Source organism: Neofelis nebulosa, chromosome 6 (genome assembly GCF_028018385.1).
Source record: "Neofelis nebulosa isolate mNeoNeb1 chromosome 6, mNeoNeb1.pri, whole genome shotgun sequence".
NCBI classification, from domain to species: Eukaryota; Metazoa; Chordata; class Mammalia; order Carnivora; family Felidae; genus Neofelis; species Neofelis nebulosa.
The window spans coordinates 142,970,960-142,990,328 of record NC_080787.1 but is presented as its reverse complement, the minus strand read 5'-3'; the positions used below and the strand labels follow the sequence as shown (position 1 = coordinate 142,990,328).

General features: G+C 36.5%; 1 protein-coding gene and 1 pseudogene across 11 annotated transcripts in view; one reads left to right on the top strand and one right to left on the bottom strand.

Moving 5' to 3' along the window:
• Positions 1–19,369, bottom strand: part of SCAF8 (SR-related CTD associated factor 8) — a 225,003-nt gene that overhangs the window by 201,371 nt on the left and 4,263 nt on the right. The window contains exon 2 of one of the 11 annotated variants that reach the window (XM_058735750.1): positions 16,331–16,394. The exons of the other annotated variants lie outside the window; for them this stretch is intronic. Coding sequence (XP_058591733.1) covers positions 16,331–16,348 — 18 coding nt within the window. The 5' untranslated portion in view covers positions 16,349–16,394. The remainder of the gene's footprint in view (positions 1–16,330; positions 16,395–19,369) is intronic. 11 annotated transcript variants of the gene reach the window in all.
• On the top strand, positions 3,502–3,972 carry LOC131515081 (single-stranded DNA-binding protein, mitochondrial-like; annotated as a pseudogene).

Below are 19,369 nucleotides of genomic sequence, written 5' to 3'. Positions count from 1 at the left end.
AGACTTGTGTCCTGTTATATTTACATATGTGACTATTGGCTCATGACACATATTAAATTGCTTCTTTTTTTTTAATTTGAGAGACAGCAAGAGAGAGAGACAGCGCACGAGCAGGAGAGAGGAGCAGAGGGAGAATATCTTAAGCAGGCTCCATGCTCAGTGTGGAGCCTGACATTGGGCTTGATCCCACGACCCTGGGATCATGACCTGAGCTGAAATCACGAGTTGGACACTCAACCAACTGAGCCACCCAGGTACCCCCACAAATTATATTTCTTATTGTGGGTTGTAAAAATTTGTTGAGACACTGTTCTAGCTAGCCCACAGTCATAAGTAGAAGGTAATACTAAAATTAATTATAAGGAAAGTAAAACATGATTAAATTCTCTCTGGATAATTCTTGCCAAAGGCTGAGTCTAAAGTGCGATCTGTTTTATTTTTTTTTAATTTTTTTTTTCAACTTTTTTTTTTTTTTTTTTTTTTTTTTTGGGACAGAGAGAGACAGAGCATGAACGGGGGAGGGGCAGAGAGAGAGGGAGACACAGAATCGGAAACAGGCTCCAGGCTCCGAGCCATCAGCCCAGAGCCTGACGCGGGGCTCGAACTCACGGACCGCGAGATCGTGACCTGGCTGAAGTCGGACGCTCAACCGACTGCGCCACCCAGGCGCCCCTGTTTTATTTTTTTAAAGACAGCAAATACCTAGAAATGTAAAAGACATAGTGGTACAAAACTCAGACTTTTTCCTAGTTGTAATCAGTAAAATGGGAAAAGGGAGTTAACTTTCATATCTTAAATCACACTGTGCCACTAGTGATGTATATATCCTCCTGCAACTGTTATACACCCTGCTTATGACCTTCACAGCAATCTTATCACAAGGGTAAATTTATTTGGTCATAATTTGTTCTCTGTTTAGTCTGTCTGTCTGTCTGTCTCTATCTACCTACCTACCTGGCTATCCATCTTTCCATTCATCCACCCACTTTGGAAAGCACTGACCTCACATATTGTAAACCTTCAATAAACAGGAACCAATATCAGTATCCTTTATTTCATATCCTCCACAATGTCTAAAATAGTTCCTTGAACATATCAGGTATCCACATATATGCATACTCAACTTTGATCAAGCAGCTTACTGGGTTCCAACGGTAATCAAGTAACCAAATACAAATCGGCAAAAATTTATCAGGCTTCTTCATATTTAAATTCACTCAAATGAAACAGATCTATTTTGCTCAAAGAAGTGGAATATGAAAACCACAGGTAAAGATATACATTTATTTTTCCCCCCTGAACTTCAATCTTTCCAGCCTTGGGCACTGGGTGGCTAAAGTCTGTTAAGCATCCATTCTTGGTCTCGGCTCAGGTCATGATCTCATGGTTTGTTGAGTTTAAGCCCCATGTCAGGCTCTACGCTGACAGTGTGGAGCCTGCTTCAGATTCTCTGTCTCCCTCTCTCTCTGCCCCTCCCCTGCTTGCTCGCTCTCTCTCTCAAAAATAAACATCAAAAACAAAAAATCTTTGCAGCCTTTTATTTATAATTCTATGCCAATATTCATGAAAATAAGAAATTATTTCAAAGCAGAAGAATGCTTCACTCTGAAATAATCCCCAATATCATTTACAATATTGTATAATAATCATTCTTCTATACAATTTTCAAATTGACTTTCAGAGTTAATCATCACCACTCAATATTCTTACTCAGATCAATAAAGTCTTATTATCAAGGTGTTATCAACTAAAAACAAAGAACTGAGAAATACCAAGCCAAATTCAACCAATTAATAGGTCAAAGCCAAACAATGATTTAAATATAATTAAACCAACAGTCACTAACTAGATCTGCAGATATGCACAATATTAAGCCCTTAAGAAACCAAAAAAAAACACAAAAAACAACAACAACAACAACAACAACAAAAACCTTGAAGAACTTCACCTCAAATATGTAACAATCTACTGACATAGAAGGGGATGACATACCATTACTATGATATAGCAGATTCTTAGCATTCTGAAATTCACCATGGTCAGCTAATTATCCCTAATGTCTTTAAAATGTAATCATGGGTAATTCTGTGAAGACACTAATTTGAGGTGTGTATATTAAAAAACTGATGTATGGGAAAACAATTTACTTAACTATTAGTGGCTGAGGATCTTTGTTTCTCTTCTCTCAAATTCTCATTTGCATTTAACAGAGGAATAATATACTAAAGTGGTATTTAAAATTTGGGGGACCCATGAGAAACTGAAGATTTTGCCTCATGAAAACAAAACACATGGCATAATTTAGTGCCAGGATAAAAAATGCTACATTCAAACAAATGAAATGTATATGCATTTGCTAACAGAGAAAAGGTTTAATAAAGAAAACGGAAGTGAAATGCGCTGACTGGAAAAAGAGAGCATTTCTGTTAACAGCTGTGATTCTGCTTCCACACTATTTACATTCATAACACACTCATCAATAAATCTCTTTACAAATAGCAATTTTCAAGAAGGATTGGAGAAGAGGGCTATTTCCTAATGGGAATTCACTAGAATATCAATAGAATGCTGTGCTTTCCTACTGGAGAATCAGAGTACCAAAACAATAAGACACATAGATAAGAATATATAATGCATACCTTCATATATTACTATAAAGTTCCCATTTCATAGTGTTGTGTACATACGATGTATATGATAAGCACACTTCTACATTTACTTATAAATATCTTACTCATTTCTAAAATATAGTCTTATAAAAAGCCTGAAACCCATAGCTAAGAAGTCTGCACAGTTGAACGCAAAGGTAATATGAAATGTTTTTTTTGTTTTTTTTTTTTTTCAACGTTTATTTTATTTTTTGGGACAGAGAGAGACAGAGCATGAACGGGGGAGGGACAGAGAGAGAGGGAGACACAGAATCGGAAACAGGCTCCAGGCTCTGAGCCATCAGCCCAGAGCCTGACGCGGGGCTCGAACTCACAGACCGTGAGATCGTGACCTGGCTGAAGTCGGACGCTTAACCGACTGCGCCACCCAGGCGCCCCAAAATGTTTTTAAAAGTATAAAGCAATTCAAGCAAAACAGTTGTCTGAAAAGATTAATGTAGTAAAAATTAATCTAATAATATAAAAAGACTTAGTTCTACAGTATGAACTAGAGAGAACAGAGAATAGTAAATTAAAAGCCAACTCAAAACTAACTATAACAAACCAAAGGGGGGACATAATGAGGACCTGGACTAAAGTATCAACATTTTATTTTTATTATTTAATACTAAGAATAAAAAGGAAGGATGCAGAACACATTTTTAAAAATAACTCATTGGATTTTATGACTGAGAAGATATAAATGAAAGAGGCAACTAGGAAAATTCCAAGTTCTCAAGTCTGGGTATTTGGGAGTATGATTTTACTACTGACATAAAGAGGAAGTCTAGGTTCAGGCTAGAGCATCCGGGGAGGACGGAAGACTAGACTGTAGGAAAAGCAAATAAAAGCCATGTTTTGAAAACCTGCATCAGAGCTGTTCCATCACTTTGTAAGACAGGAATCTGAAATAGCTAGCAGCTTTGTTCTTGAAACATCTCTTAATCGTATGCAGTTACCTGGGCAAGAGGGTCAGAACCCTGTCATGAGACAGGTGGAAAAGAAAAACCCAGTCACAATATTTTCTCTAACAATGAATAAGATGTGGCAATCAGGGGAAAGTGAAACATACCAGATGGGTGATGTCAGTCACAAGACAACATAACACAGAATATTAGTATTCCCATCAGGCCTCAGAGATGTGGCATATTAGAATGTGAAAAGGGGGTCCTGTATCTATGCAGAAGGGAAAGTAGACCACGTTGAACACACAGACAAAAATAATGTGAGGCAAAAAGCAACAACAATCACAGCTGATAACACTGTATCTCTGAGTGACCAGAACAAAGATAAGGCATAGAGTCGCAGATTTTTCTTTGGCCAGTGTTTGGTACAGGCTCATTTCCAAATATGTATAGTCTTTCCAGTTCCTAAGGACAAGAATTAAAATATTCTTTTATATAAAATGAGAAGAAAAAAAGAGAAAGTCTAAAAGAAGTTTGTGGAAGGAATACAAGTTTAGATTCAAGTGATAACAATATAATTTCACGTGCACATGGATACAAAATAACTAAAAAACATGAGACTGAATCCCAGAAGAGAAAAGCAAAAATACAAGTCATTCCTTAAGAGATAACAGTTAAAGAAATAAAGAATAAATACCAAAGACTAAGTATCAGAGAGAGGATAAGAACAAGAGCCTACCAGGCCTTCGGGTGAAATGATTCCAGAAATATGAGCAACAAATATACAGAATTAAAACAAGGGACAGGCAGTAGCATGATGAAGAAGAAAGATAGTAATAATTACTTTTCATACACTTTGTCAATTATTAAGTACTATCATAAAGGCTGTATCGCTTTTATCTTCAGAATGACACATTAATATTGTTCTCATTTTATAGATGGATAAATTTAGGGTAAGTAACCTAACGCAATTCAAATTGGTAGTAAGCTACAGAACCATGTCCCAAACCCAGTTCTTCTGCCTACCCAGACGCTCGGTTTCCAAACACCCAACAAAACAGCCCACCAGCTAGCAGCCAACTGAACATACACAAGTGAGCCACTGAGTAAGACGGTAGATGCTTGTGGAGACATTGCCATTGAGTAGCATCAACCTAACTAATAACCAAGAAGACTCTGATCAAAAGACATCAGATTATGAAGCTTATGCATCTACTGACCAAGTAACAGCTAAACAAATTTCACTTCAATATGAATTTTAAGCAATCGTCAAATAAGGCTTAACAATCTTCCAACCTTTAACAAGCAAGCTCACTCTCTAAAGGATTTAGTCAGGGGCACCTGGGTGGCTCAGCTGGTTAAGCATCCAACTCTTGATTTTGGTTCAGGTCACAATTTCGTGGTTCATGAATTCCAGCCCCTCACTGGGCTCTGCACTGACATCACAGAGCCTCCTTGGAATTCTCTCTCCCCCTCTCTCGGCCCCTCCTCTGCTCATGTGCGTGCTCTATCTCAAAATAAATAAATATTAAAAATAAATGTGCAGTTGATATATACAAAATGTGATCTCATTATATTAATTAGCATTGAAAAGTAGCAGTATCATTGGGTGCCCAGGCGGCTCAGTTGACTGAATGTCCAACTTCAGCTCACGTCATGATCTCATGGTTCATGGGTTCAGGCCCCGCGTTGGGCTCTGTGCTGACAGCTCAGAGCCTGGAACCTGCTTCAGATTCTGTGTCTCCCTCTCTCTCTGCCCCTCCCCTGCTTGCACTCTCTCTCTCAAAAATAAAATAAAACATTAAAAAAATAGTATTATTATTAAGATAGACTAACTCCCTCTTTCTCACAAAAGCTAAGAAACGTAGTATTTTGGGTTTGAGGGATATTATAAATGTAACATGGTAATTCCAAATGAAAAATTCCAAATATTGAAAGATCTCATTCACTGCACACTATCCACCTACTGCTCTCTTAAGAAATGACCACTGTTAAAAGACTGGTAGATTGCCTTCCAGAATTTTCTATTCGCACCTATGTACATACACAAATACTGTAAGTGTGTATATATGTATCTGTATAAAATAAATACTTTATACATTCTAGTGCAAAATTATACTCCTAATAACTTTAAAATAGATTTTCTTGGGGTCGTCTCAGTGGCTCAATCAGTTAAGCATCCAACTTCAGCTCAGGTCATGATCTCACAGTTCGTGAGACGGAGTTCTGCATGGGCCTCTGCACTGACAGTGTGGAGCCTGGAGCCTGCTTCCAATTCTGTGTCTCCCTTTCTCTCTGCCCCTCCCTTGCTCACACACACACACACACACACACACTCTCTCTCTCTCTCTCTGTCTGAAATAATCACTTAAAAAAATTTTAAAAACATAATATTAGAACTTGTATTTATTTAATGTTTATTTTTGAGAGAGAGCAAGCTAGGGAGGGGCAGAGAGAGAATCCCAAGCAGGCTCTGTGCGGTCAGCATGGAGCCCAACACAGGGCTCAATCCCTCAACCATGGGATCATGACCTGAGCCAAAATCAAGAGTCAGACGCTTAACTGAGCGAGCTAACCAGGTGTCCCTAGAACTTGTATTAACTTCGCAAATACTGAAAAAATAATCTTACTATTTTACTTAAACGAGCTTTTCTAAACATTCTAAAACAAGCCAATATTTTAAATATTTAAACAAATTCTTAGAGGTGGTCAAGGAAGGCATCATTATCTTTATTTTTGAAATAAGTAAACTGAAGCCAAGAAAAATTAATTAGAAAACTTGTTCATCAGGGTTAATATTAAAGAAGTCCTAAAGGTTATCTTGTGTAACCCCATTTTATAAATGATACAACAACTATCTCTTCCCTTGTCAACTACAATCACATCCTACTGTGACAGTAACCACAGTGACCCTGCAGCCTTGCTTTAAAATACCTGAACCAGAAGCCTTGTAAAAACAGCAGTCCCAGAAAATCTAAAGGTAGTTACAAAGTAGCCACCACTATTAAAATGTGAACATTAGGAAGATGCTAAGGATACAGGCTTACAGAGTAATTGTACTCCTTTCCCACAAAGAAGGTGTAAGATACGTGAGCTTTGACCCAATGGCTTTTTCACTTTTCTGGAGAGGGATGAATTGCTAGAAAACTGCTGGCTAGAGGGGTGTTACTGTGTGGTACTTCTCTGCCAAGGTATGCATATTTTCCTATGGCACCTTATCTTATGGGCAGGAGAGCAGCAGTATAACATAATAGTTCATTCCTTATCCTGACCCAGGGGCAGCATGAAATGATAATAATCAACTAAAATACCCTATTTCCACTCCTCTACATCCAACACACACACACATTAAGTACTACCAAAATCTCACTAAACAAATACACGCTGAAAAAATAAGAATGCTAAAATGAGTCACAAGAGCAGAAATTCTAATTTGGTTGCTGACTATGTGTCTTTGATACTAAGTAAGTTTCATCGTCTCTCGGTCTTGATTATTCATCCATAAAATGAGTTTGTTAAGTGATACACATCTTTGTTTGTTTGTTTGTTAAGTGATATACATCTTTCAGGTCTAAAATCTGTAATTTCTGGAAATCAAGTCTAAGCACGGAAGTAAACAAGAAACCCAATCATAGAACCACACACTTCAGTTATGCCTATAGCTACAAATGTGTCACATGACTGTAATGGTCTCTGAGTACCCTAAAATCAAAGGAAACAAATGATTCTCCATGGGAGAAACCAAAATCCATAAATATAAACAAACATACACATATATAAAAGTAACTCTTTAGTTTAAATTTTCCCTGAGATCCAAACAATCCAACTTTCTTTAATTTCAGTTCCCTATGTCTTTTGTGAAACATTGAAATGAAATGATATGAATTTTATATCCTTTAATTTTAGAAGTACTAGTAATAATGAAATGGCCAAAAAAAAAAAAAAAAAAAAAAACCATGAGAAAGAATAATTCATTTTTAAATCCTCTTCAAAACAGATCCCCACAAACCATATTAGCTGAAATTTCTCAGATAAATAACGGGTTCTATATTTCTAATGATGTAGTCTTTACCTTTGCAATTTATTACAGACATAGTTAAATAAGATAAAGAATGATGTGGCTAACAGGAGCTAATAAAATGCTGAATGATATGAGTAAGCTTAATGTTAAGAAATTCTAATAAAAACCTTAAAGAAAATTAAATCAATCTTACTCACAGATCTCTCCATATACAACTTATATTTCAATTGCACAGAAGAAAAGCAATTGCATTATAAGCAGAGTTTAAAATCAAGCATCCTATGCATACAGAGTTGCTTTTAAATGTCTCATATTCACAAATACAATATAACAGAATGGATCGAAGTCTTATCTTAAAAAAAATAAATTAAAAAACTGAAGAACATAAAGATTCCACAAGATTTTGCCTTAAGCCTGCTTCTCTTTCCTGTATCATCTCCCTAGAAAACTCTCAAAATTACTACTGTATTCAGCAAAATAGTAAAAGTAACTTTTGGTGGTTGAGATATGGGTAGTATTTCAGTCCTTCCATAGTAAAGATCTTCCTTTTATTCCAGGTTATTAAAAACGATCTCCCTTCAACCCAACCCACCAAATTATCTTTCTCAAGTTTTTAGCTCCTCCTGATCTGCCCCTCTTAGTGATTGATACCATACCCCTTTATTTACTTTGTCGCTTAGCTAAAGCCCTGGCACCATCCTTGTCCTCATATCTAGCTCCTTATTATTATGAAATTTCTCTTGCATTCATCCCTTTTTCTTCTCCCTATTATCACTCTAGTTGAACCCCTCAGCTTCTCTATACTAATTTAGCCTCCCTTCTAATCTCATCCCTCCATTGTCCTGCCCTGTTTCAAGGATACTACTCATTTTTCTGAAACACAATTTCAAAACCCTTCAGAATCTCCAATCCTCTTCGATTAAAAATGAGGTCTTACATACAGTGTACAAAGGCCCTTCATCAGAACATCCCTGGCCCATTTTCCATCATCTACCCAACCCCATCCCCTACCTAAAGCTTCTATTTTCTTGAAAATCATCTATACTTTGCATCACATAACATCTCCTCTCTCATTCTGTATACATCATGACATACACAATAAAGAGCTTACACACAGTTTACACATGCTGTATCACTACTTTCTGTAGCATAATATTCATTACACTACCTACTTGTAGTAATCTACTACTACTTTGTAGTAATCCATTCCCGTTCCCACCCCTATTGGAATATGAATTGAGAAACAGAACACAGGTATCTAAGTTAAGGCTGATAACCACTGTGCAGAATACAATGCCTGATAGCCGGCACATATGCATAAAAAATAAAGCTCAAACAACCAGCAACTACTTCTTTGCAGCATTCTTTCCAACCACTAGTTCCTATTACATGAAAACCTTCATCAGCTATAATTACATTGTAGCAACTGGAAAATTCTAAGTAAAATAGAATGAAAAAATGGTCTAACGATCTTGAAGGACTTGTAAATAAAGAAGTTCTCACAGAATTATCTCGAATCATTAATTATTACAGCTCTAACAGGCCTAAGGCATCTTAATCCTTTGATTATGCAAATGAGTTAAAAAACTGGGAAATTCTGTACAAGGAATGATGTGGTATCTCTGGCCAACTCCTTTAAAATGTCAATACCCTTCAGCTAATTTGGTTACAACCCTTGTTCCTACAATTGCCACAAAAGCAGAGACAGGCCTATAAAAAACGTTTTGAGTTCTCCTGACAGAAACAGAAACAAGAATTTGGAAAATTTTGCTCAATAAGAGTAATTACCATAATATTTTTCTTGGTGTAAAAAATTCAAGGTGTTAATAATCCTTACAAAAGCAGTTACTCATACCTCAATAAAGTTTTTAAAAAGGGCACTTACTGGTTAATTAAATGCTTGTAGAAAAACTACTCAAAGGTAAAAGTCCTTTTACAACAAACTTACAACATTGTAAAAACTCGCTGTGATGAGTTTTATTCAGTATTTAGCCAGGGACTAGATAGGTAACCTGCACAGAGCGCTGGAGCTTTTATTAAATAAATACTCACACTATCAGGACATGTTCTCCCTATTTCAAGAAAACTACATTTAGCAACTTCAGACAGTATTTTAAAACAATTTTTTTTAATGTTTATTTTTTTTAAGAGACAGATAGACAGAGTTTGAGTGGGGAAGGGGCAGAGAGAGAGAGAGGAAGATATAGAATCCAAAGCAGGCTCCCTCCAGGCTCTGAGCTGTCAGCACAGAGCCTGATGCGGGGCTCGAACCCACCAGCTGTGAGAACATAACCTGAGCCAAAGTCGGACACTTAACCAACTGAGCCACCTGCACGCCCCAGACGGTATTTTTAAGAATCATTCCATTATCACTCATTTGTTAAAGCCTTAAAGACTAATGTATCTGAATAATATTTTTTAAAGATTCTATAATAGGGGCGCCTGGGCGGCTCAGTAGATTGAGCATCCGATTTCAGCTCAGGTCATGATCTCATGTTCATGGGTTCGAGCCCCAAGCTGGGCTCTGCCCTGACAGCTCAGGGCCTGGAGCCAGCTTCTCCCCCCCTCCCCCCCCCCCGCCCCTCCCCCGCACACATTCTGTCTCTCTCCCTCTCTCTCAAAAATAAACATTAAAAAAAAAATTTTTTTTAATTAAGATTATACAACACACATATATTTATCACTAAATTAAGTCTGGGTTCTTTGTCCCAATTAATGAGGCTTAGCTTGTCATCTTCTAGTGAGTTAGTATAGCTATAACCTGAAAGCATCAGGACTAAGAATCATTTTCAAATAAAAAAAATCACACTTCACACACACACAAAAGTAGTATTAGTAGATGGGAAGCAATGAGCCAAGCTTTTTAAAGTGCCCCTTTTGCTGCATTTTTAATCCAGTTTTCAAGAAAATGCTCACTCTGCAATTAATATGAAAATAATTTTTTTATTTTTGTAAGTATTTCTTTTTAAGTTTATTTACTTTGGGGGAGAAAGACAGAGACAGCATGAGCAGGGGAGGGGCGGGGAGAGAGGGAGAGAGAAAATCCAAGCAGGCTCTGTGTTGGCAGCCGAGAGCTCAAACTCAAGAACCATGAGATCATGACCTAAGCTGAAACCAAAAGTCAGACACTTAACTGACTGAGCCACCCCAGGCACCCCTGAAAACAATTAATAGATAAATGTCACTAAATGAAAAAAACAAAAAACATGAATTTTATAAAACTGTGAAAACATCCACACACAAAACTGAATGTAAACTTGACGAGGGCAGGTTTTTGGTTTTTTTTTTTTTTTTTGGCGGGGGGGGTGGGTAGGGTTGTGTTTTGTTGTGGAGTCTGTTTTGTACACTATTAAATCTCTAGAGCCTAGAATAGCATCTGCACTTGGTGTAAGTGCTCAAAAATTTTAAATAAATTATTTTCACTAAGGCAGCTTTTTAAGTTGTTTGTTCCTATTGCTGATGTCCAAATAAGCCTATTATAAAGCCACAAGGAATATATCTTCCTGCTCAATTATAATTATTATAAGTAGCATACTATTAATCAAGTTCTCAGGTTTCAAAGTTTCCAGTAGGAGCCAGCAAGGTTATGGCCTATGGCCTATGGCCTATTTTTGTAGGCCCTCAAGCCAAGAACATTTTCATATTTTAAAAGAATTGTGAAAGACCAACAAGAATATGTGAAAGAGGGGCACCTGATGGCTCAGTCGGTAAATGTCCAACTTCAGCTTGGATCATGATTTCACGGTTCATGGGTTGGAGCCCCCTATCAGGCTCTGTGCTGACAGCTCAGAGCTTGGAACCTGCTTCGGATTCTGTGTCTCCTCTCTCTGCCCCTCCCCTGCTCTCTCTCTCTCTCTCTCTCTCTCTCTCTCATAAATAAATATCAAAAAAAATTGTTTTAAAGAATATGTAAAAGACGGGCACCTGGGTGGCTCAGTCAGTTAAGCGTCTGATTGGATTTCGACTCAGGTCATGGTCTCACGGGTTCATGAGTTCAGGCCCCATGTCTGGCTTTGCACTGACAGCATGGAGCCTGCTTGGGGATTCTCCTCCTTTCCCTCTCTCTCTACCCCTCCCCCACACTCACTCACTCTCTCTCAAAATAAGTTAAAAAAAAAAAAAGTCTGTGAAAGAGACCTCAAGTGGCTAACAAAACCTAAAAATATTTATACTATTTGGTTCTCTAGAGAAAGGGTTTACTGGTCCTTGTGGATGGAGATTCCATTCACAAGAGAATGAAAGTTTTTTGAATACACACTTCTTTCACCTATGAATCTACAATATTAGAAACACATCTTTCACCTAAAACCTTCTCTACATCTAAACTTCTGAATTCTGGGCTTTTTGATTTGAAAAATGTTAAGAAACATTTTTAAACCACGACATAAATGGTTACGAATGCTGAAACTAATAAAAAGGGAAGAATAAAGTTAATTTGTGTTTAATGTCTTCCACACTAAAGGAATAAAATACCAAAAATGGACAAAGGAAGAAAAAAACCAAAATGGAATACAAAAAAACCCAATCTAATTATACTTCAAATGAATAGCAGAACCACATTAAGGGGAAAAAATTAACCAAGCCATGTTTAAACATAGCATTTTGACTATATACCCTCAGGTAAAAAAAAAAAAAAAAAAAGAGAGAACTATAAACAAATATTAAATGCTCATTAATACGTTTGTTTTCAGAGACATATGGTTTAGCAATTCTGAAACTACTTTCTGTGTGTTTTAGGTTTGATCAAATATGTAAATACACTGTGGGTAACAGAAACTAGTTTTCTTGCTGTCAGAGAAAGTAATTACAGAATTGGAAAGGGGAAAAGCTAGAATGAACCCTACAGTTGTTGGACTGGAACTGGAGGTTATCAGGGTGAATCCATGGCTTTTTAGATAGGCAGTTAAAAACCAAAAATTTATGTGTATATATGTTTATGTACATATGTATACATGTATACATATATACATATATGCAGTATTGTTATATATTATATATATGTATATAATATATATAATTTCTACATCAATCCACTAATAAATATCCACAAGAAACTAGAATTCCTTGGAGGAATGGCTGATTCCAAGGCTGGGGTGGGAATATCTTATTATGTAAGAAAGAGAATTCTCAAAACATAACGACCACACATCAAAAGGACACAAAAGACAGCTTGAAATAGCTCTGACTGGTCAAAACTGAGACACTCTCCATCAAAAAACCCCAATGATTAAAAAAAAAAAAATCCACGAGTTCATACTGATATGCATACATATACATAAACACATTAAGTGGGAAGAAGGAAAAGCTCTTACAGAATGCTAATAATAAAGAAATGATAGACTTAGAAAATCACCTTTTGGCATTAGTACTGATTCAAGGCAAGAATTAAACAGATGCTTAAACAAATGGGTTAACGTTTGATAAGCAACAAGGTATGTGCTTAGTTTCAAAATACCTCCCCATAAGATACTTGTTACAAAGGGATAAATAGTATCTTTACAACAGAGAAACCTTGGGAGGGAGGAGGGGAGTTAACATTCCTATTAAAGGGATAAATAGACACCATGTGCTTTCTGAGAACACAGTATCATTTCTGCAGAATGCGAAAAATGTGTAAGCTTAACCTAATCATTAAGCAACAGAAGAAAACTCAAACTGAGAAAATTCTAAAAATAACTGGCCTATTATCATTCAATACAATCAAAGGTCATAAAAGACAAAGAGTTATAACCAACTGTTTCAGGGTAAAGGATACTGAAGAGACAAGATGAATGAATTCAAGGTGTGGAGTAGCATTTACTCTTTCCGTTATTAAGGACATTACTGATATAATTAATAAAATCTGATCAAGATCTGCAAACAACTGCATTATATCAAGGTTAATTTCCTGATGTTGATTCCTATACTATGGCTATGTAAAAGAATGTCACTGCTTGTAGAAAACAGCCACTTAAAAGTAAAATGAATTGCATTTCCTATCAAAATGCCCGAAAAAGTTTGTGTGTTTTCATGTGCATGTGAAGAGCGAGTGAACAAAAAAGCAAAAATGGTTCATTAACATAATTAGGTAGAGAAGTCAAGATGAAGTGTACATAAAATCCTTCATTCTTGTAACTTTTCTGTAAATCTCAAGTTGTCAAAATAAAGTTCAAAAGTGGGAAAAGGCTAATTTATACTTGGACATTATGACAGTAAAAAGGAATTGTGAAAAACTGAGTGACAGTTCTTTACACAAGGGTAAGAACATATCTCAAGCAAAGGTTGAGACCTGGGTCTGTCTCTTCCAGTTTCAGCTCTAATACTTACAAAGTCACATTTTGTTGGTAAAACCACAATGGTGGCCTCAGTTTTCTAGTTGGTAAAAGGAGAGTAGCACCTATCCTTTTCTCAAAAGCTTATCCTAAACTTCCACTGAAACTTGATGGTTGGGGTCAAGAGGGTCAGAGCACAACACTATATACTGTAAAGTGGCTCACTTTTAACAATGGTAAACAAAAAGTATTTCAAAAAGACCTAAGCCACACATCTTTCATCACAGCAAACAGCTGTTGCAGAAAGTAGGTATCTGCTATATATTTTGGTTTATAAAAATTTTCACTTACTCAACATTCTTTTTACCCATATACTTCAAATATTTCAATAAATTCAAACACCCCAATCTATTTATTTTTTTACCATAAAACTTTACAGTGTAAAAATCTTACTAAATTTTGGGGCGCCTGGGTGGCGCAGTCGGTTAAGCGTCCGACTTCAGCCAGGTCACGATCTCGCGGTCCGTGAGTTCGAGCCCCGCGTCAGGCTCTGGGCTGATGGCTCGGAGCCTGGAGCCTGTTTCCGATTCTGTGTCTCCCTCTCTGTCTGCCCCTCCCCCGTTCATGCTCTGTCTCTCTCTGTCCAAAAATAAATAAAAAACGTTGAAAAAAAAAATTAAAAGAAAAAAAATCTTACTAAATTTTAAAAAGCCATGAACTAGGATTTGGTCAACTTATTTTTTTAAGTAAAATATAACTGACATAGAACACTATTAGTTTCAGATGTACCAGTAAACCTTTTAGGGACTGTGACCCAGTATAAAAAGATCTTTATATCATTTCCAAAATTCTATATACCAAGACGTAAGATACACAATCCAAAGTGTTTCATCTTTCACTGACAAGCTACTCAAATTAGCCCTAAGGAATCCAATCAAATTCAAAGAATAAGCGTTTATAAGAAAGAGAACCCGATTTTTTCATGTACTTAAGCAAAAGTTTGCTTTAAAAATAAAAATACTTATTAACTTATTCTCCAAATTCATAAAGGTTTCGTCACCACTTAAGACAAGTTTTTAATCATTTGCATGTGGAGACAAATACTTCAGTGACAAAGGGAAACATTCCTACAGCTGTTATGCAATAGTTATGATTTCAAAATAAAAACTGATTTCTATAAATACATGATACAAAATTTGGCATAAAATAAAACTTAATGTAGCTCATCTTGTTTTCCCACTATTGAAACATAAGACCATGTTCTTGTTGAAATAAGTCTACTTGCTCATCTCTATTTTGAATAACAGGTGAGCATTCTAGACTCTTTAAGGCAAAATGCTGAGAGGAGCAACCAGAAGTGAGAAGGGCTGCGGCCAGCCGGTCCCCAAAGCGCAGAGCCCCAGCGTCGGGCCTGCCCGCACAGCCTCACCAGCTCTGCACCACCTCACTCAGGCACATAAGGCGGATGGAGGCAGGGGAGGATTACAAGAACATCAGCTCCAAAAAGGGTATGCTTCCTGCTTGTCTTGTTTACCACTGTGTCCCAGCAGACAGAAAAGTGCCTGGTACATGGGTAAGCACTTTACTGGCTAAATGAAAGAATAAAATCCTAGGTCTTTCAAATCAACCTACATAAATTATATTAAGTTGTGGAATTATTTTAAAAACAAATTTGCCACACATTAACTTCATAGCCATAACTGTGTTTAAGACACGTTAGCGAATATTCTCTATTCTCCATTCTGACCAAAGGTGGTAAGGTCAAAGTTACCGAGACACTTCCTGACCTATAGTAGACGACACAATGCATTTACATATCCTTCCCTGAGTTTAAAATATGGTGTGTAAGAAATTCTTGTAAAACCAGATCAGAAGACCAAATGCATAAAACTAAAAACCAAAGCACAAATGCATCGTTTATCATCAAACTTGAGATAGAATTAACTTACATAAGAAATTATAGGCGACAGAAAAATTTCTTTTCAGCATTTATTTCTCATATCAGTAGCTCTACCAAAATCTGCTCCTTCATAATTAGAAAACCAAAAATTTGATGTAGTCTTTTTGTTTCTCCAACCCTGCAGTATATCTGTCAATGATCTATCATCTTATAGTTTGAAGAACTTCCTCAAAATATAAGATGTATTTTATTTCCAACCATCAAATTAACAGGTTTGCAATTTATTCACATTAAATAGGTAATGTTATATTCCTTTTGCATTACAGTAAAGTTATGTGGAGCAGAATGTAAGTAAATGCAGCAAGAGTATATATGATTTATGCTCACTATTAAGCACAATAACTTTTTTTTCCACTTAACCTATTTTTTGTGAAGAAATTCAACTATTCCCTAGATGTTCTCTTTAAGATTACTAATATATTCGAAGTGACAAAATTTATTCCACTTCCCAAGTATGGCCCATATAATCAAGACATCATTTCACTTCCAATTTAAACCTAGTATTTTCCAAAGGGCCTGCCTTATGTGCGTTATAATCATCTTACTATGCTTCTTGTGTCCATGCTGCTGGAAAAAGCAGTCTGTACAAGCAGGAGTAGAGGCACAATCCTGAGAGAGAGGAGTAGAGAAAGATGTTGAGAAAACAAAACCAGATAAAATGAGCTCATTCGAGTTCAGGAGCTCAGCCAGTGTTCAAGGTCAAGGTTGATTACATTTTCTCATACCATTTTGAGTTAGAAGTTGTCCAATAACAGCAAAACTGGCCCTAGAAAGAGATATCTGAAATTCCATGTGTGACTAGTAATATCATCACTAATTCTAAGCCAACTATACTTCTAAAAAAAGAAGGAAGCGATCATAAAATATGACTATTTAGGAATCTGGGGAATACAGATGTCCCCTAAATGTCAACCAAAGTTACTATAACAAACTCAGTGCTAGCCTAAATAAAATGATAGAGCTATTTCAATCTTGCCAAAAAAATGCTTACATTTAATCTTGAACAATTAAGACTATAACACTCCCAAGCATGTTCTCAAAAAGCACTATTATCAATCTCCATTATCCTTGTTTTCTAAATTTTCAAAATAATATAAGGAAAAACCCCACAAGTTTTATCATACATTGCTTTAAACTGAAAAACAGTAAAGCAAAAAAAGGTTTGGAAATAGCATAATCAAAAAATGAAGCTTAATCTAACTAGAACCTTCAAATGGAATAGTCCCCTCCCAATGATCTCTCCTTAGTAAACTGAACATTACAAACAGATCGGAGTTTCAATTAAAAAATTTCTACCCCCACATTAATTTTATATTTAACCAAAGAATCTTCTAACAGGAAACCTAAATATCTCAAATCAATCATTTTCTTTACATAGGAGAAAACCAAATGTCCAGAAATGTTAACTACCTTGATCCAGGTCATTCAGTCCATAGTATACCACTCATTCATTCATTCAAGAAGTATTTATTTGACACACACTATGTATCAAGGTACTGTGCTATGTACTGAGGATATGAGGCAATGAAAATATATGGTCACTGTCCTCATGAAACTTATCATCTGGTAGGAAAAACTATTATTATATTACTTACAGTAATCACTAAGAGTGAAAGTACAGTTTTCTAAGATCACGTAATGGGAATTAAATCAGTGATTCTCAACCAAGGTCTATTTTGTTCCCCAAGGGGCATTTGATAATGTGCAGACATTTCTGGTTGTCACAATAGTGGCACCTTGTGGGTAGAGGCCAGGATCACTGCCAAACTTCATATAACGCACAGAACAGCTCCTCACAACAAATAATTATCCAGCCCAAAACATCAATAGTACTGAGGGTGAAAAACCCTAATCTAAACCACTGGAGCAGGGAGGCGTTAGTGAAGGGTTCCTCCCTTTATAACACTAAGTATGCCTATCTTTAAGAGAGTTTCACAGCGTGGAAACAAAAAAGATGGCTTGATTGATACAATTAACCAAAGTACTCACTAGAAAGTTAAAACAGGAAAGGAAAGGAAATAGGAGACAGATTCCCTGGTAGGTGAAAATGAAACAAAAATGCAATGTCTTCTGGTTGCTTCACATAAAATTCCTTTCCTGAACCACAGACAAAAGAAAAATACACAAATAAAAACAAAATTCACGCGTTTTATTACTCCCTCTACCTTTTCCACTGTTCACCATCCCATGTCTACTACTAGATACTGGTGGGAAGATTATAAAAAGTCCTATAGTTGGACAAATGAACACTATGGAAACAAAACTGGAAATGAAGTAAAACAGAGATGGGACTTCACTTTCAATGCGAAAGACAAGACACAGAAGAGGAAAGTGTCCTAGGTGTTAACGTGACTCTTGAAAGTCTACATCTGCTAATATTGACTAACTGAAGGATCCTAAGGACAAAACACACCAAGAATTTAGGCATCCTAAAGATGATAAAAGGTACTAGAACCATTTCAGAATTTATGAACCAAGGCAAATCCAAAATTTGAATTGTGGTAATTTACTGGACACATCTCAAATCTACATATCTGGTTCTTTATTATCCCACTCAGCCTTTTCTGAGCAGCAAGAGAAATGGATCATGATAGAAGAAACAACTATAGTAATTCAACAAGCTATACAAAGAATCTAGGGGAAAAAAACTGATCACTAACTCGTATTTGATTATGTTAAAGTATTAATGTTAACTTGTTGAAGTATAATAAGTCCTTAAAAATTTAAAGAATCCAACACACAAGTAAAATTCATTTCCTCTAGTTACTTTGTCTAAGTATAGCCAGTGCATAACAGATTCTTATATTTTCCATGTATTACTTTAAGAGTTCCTTGATCATGGGGGCGCCTGGGTGGCTCAGTCCATTAAGCGTCCGACTTCAGCTCACGTCATGATCTCACGGCTGGTGGGTTCGATCCCCGCATCAGGCTCTGTGCTGACAGCTCAGAGCCTGGAGCCTGCTTCAGATTCTGTGTCTCCCTCTCGCTCTCTGCCCCTTCCCCACTCACACTCTGTCTCTCCGTCTCTTAAAAAAATAAACATTAAAATAAATAAAAAAATTAATTAAAAAAAGAGTTCCTTTATCATGAAAGTGCCCTCTCCAACTAAGTTATGATTTTCTGAGGAAAGAGTTATGCATTGCTAGTCTTTTCCATCTTTTCAAAAACAAAGTAATAACCCTACCACAATGACCACCATTCAGTGGCATTCTTAGGGACAGCTCACATAAAACTGCCACATTCCAGTAATCAGCTGTGGTCCTAAAATAGTTAACAGAATTTCAGCAGACCAACGAGTCCCCTTTCACTGAAGTGAGAACTCTAAACCACCGTAACAAGGGTATGACACCATCTTGGAGCAGCTACAACTACAATACTTGTAATGATAATAATTCTCTCAGTTAACTGCCCAGGTCAAGCACTGACTCTTAGGGAATCTTATATTCCAACGTGGACAAACTTTCTTTCATCATTTCAGAACTGACATTACTGCTCCTGGGATTAACTCATCACAATGATGACACTTATCTGTAAATGACGGCTTTCTCACAAAACCAGCACAGTGCGCACTTAAATATCAGTTC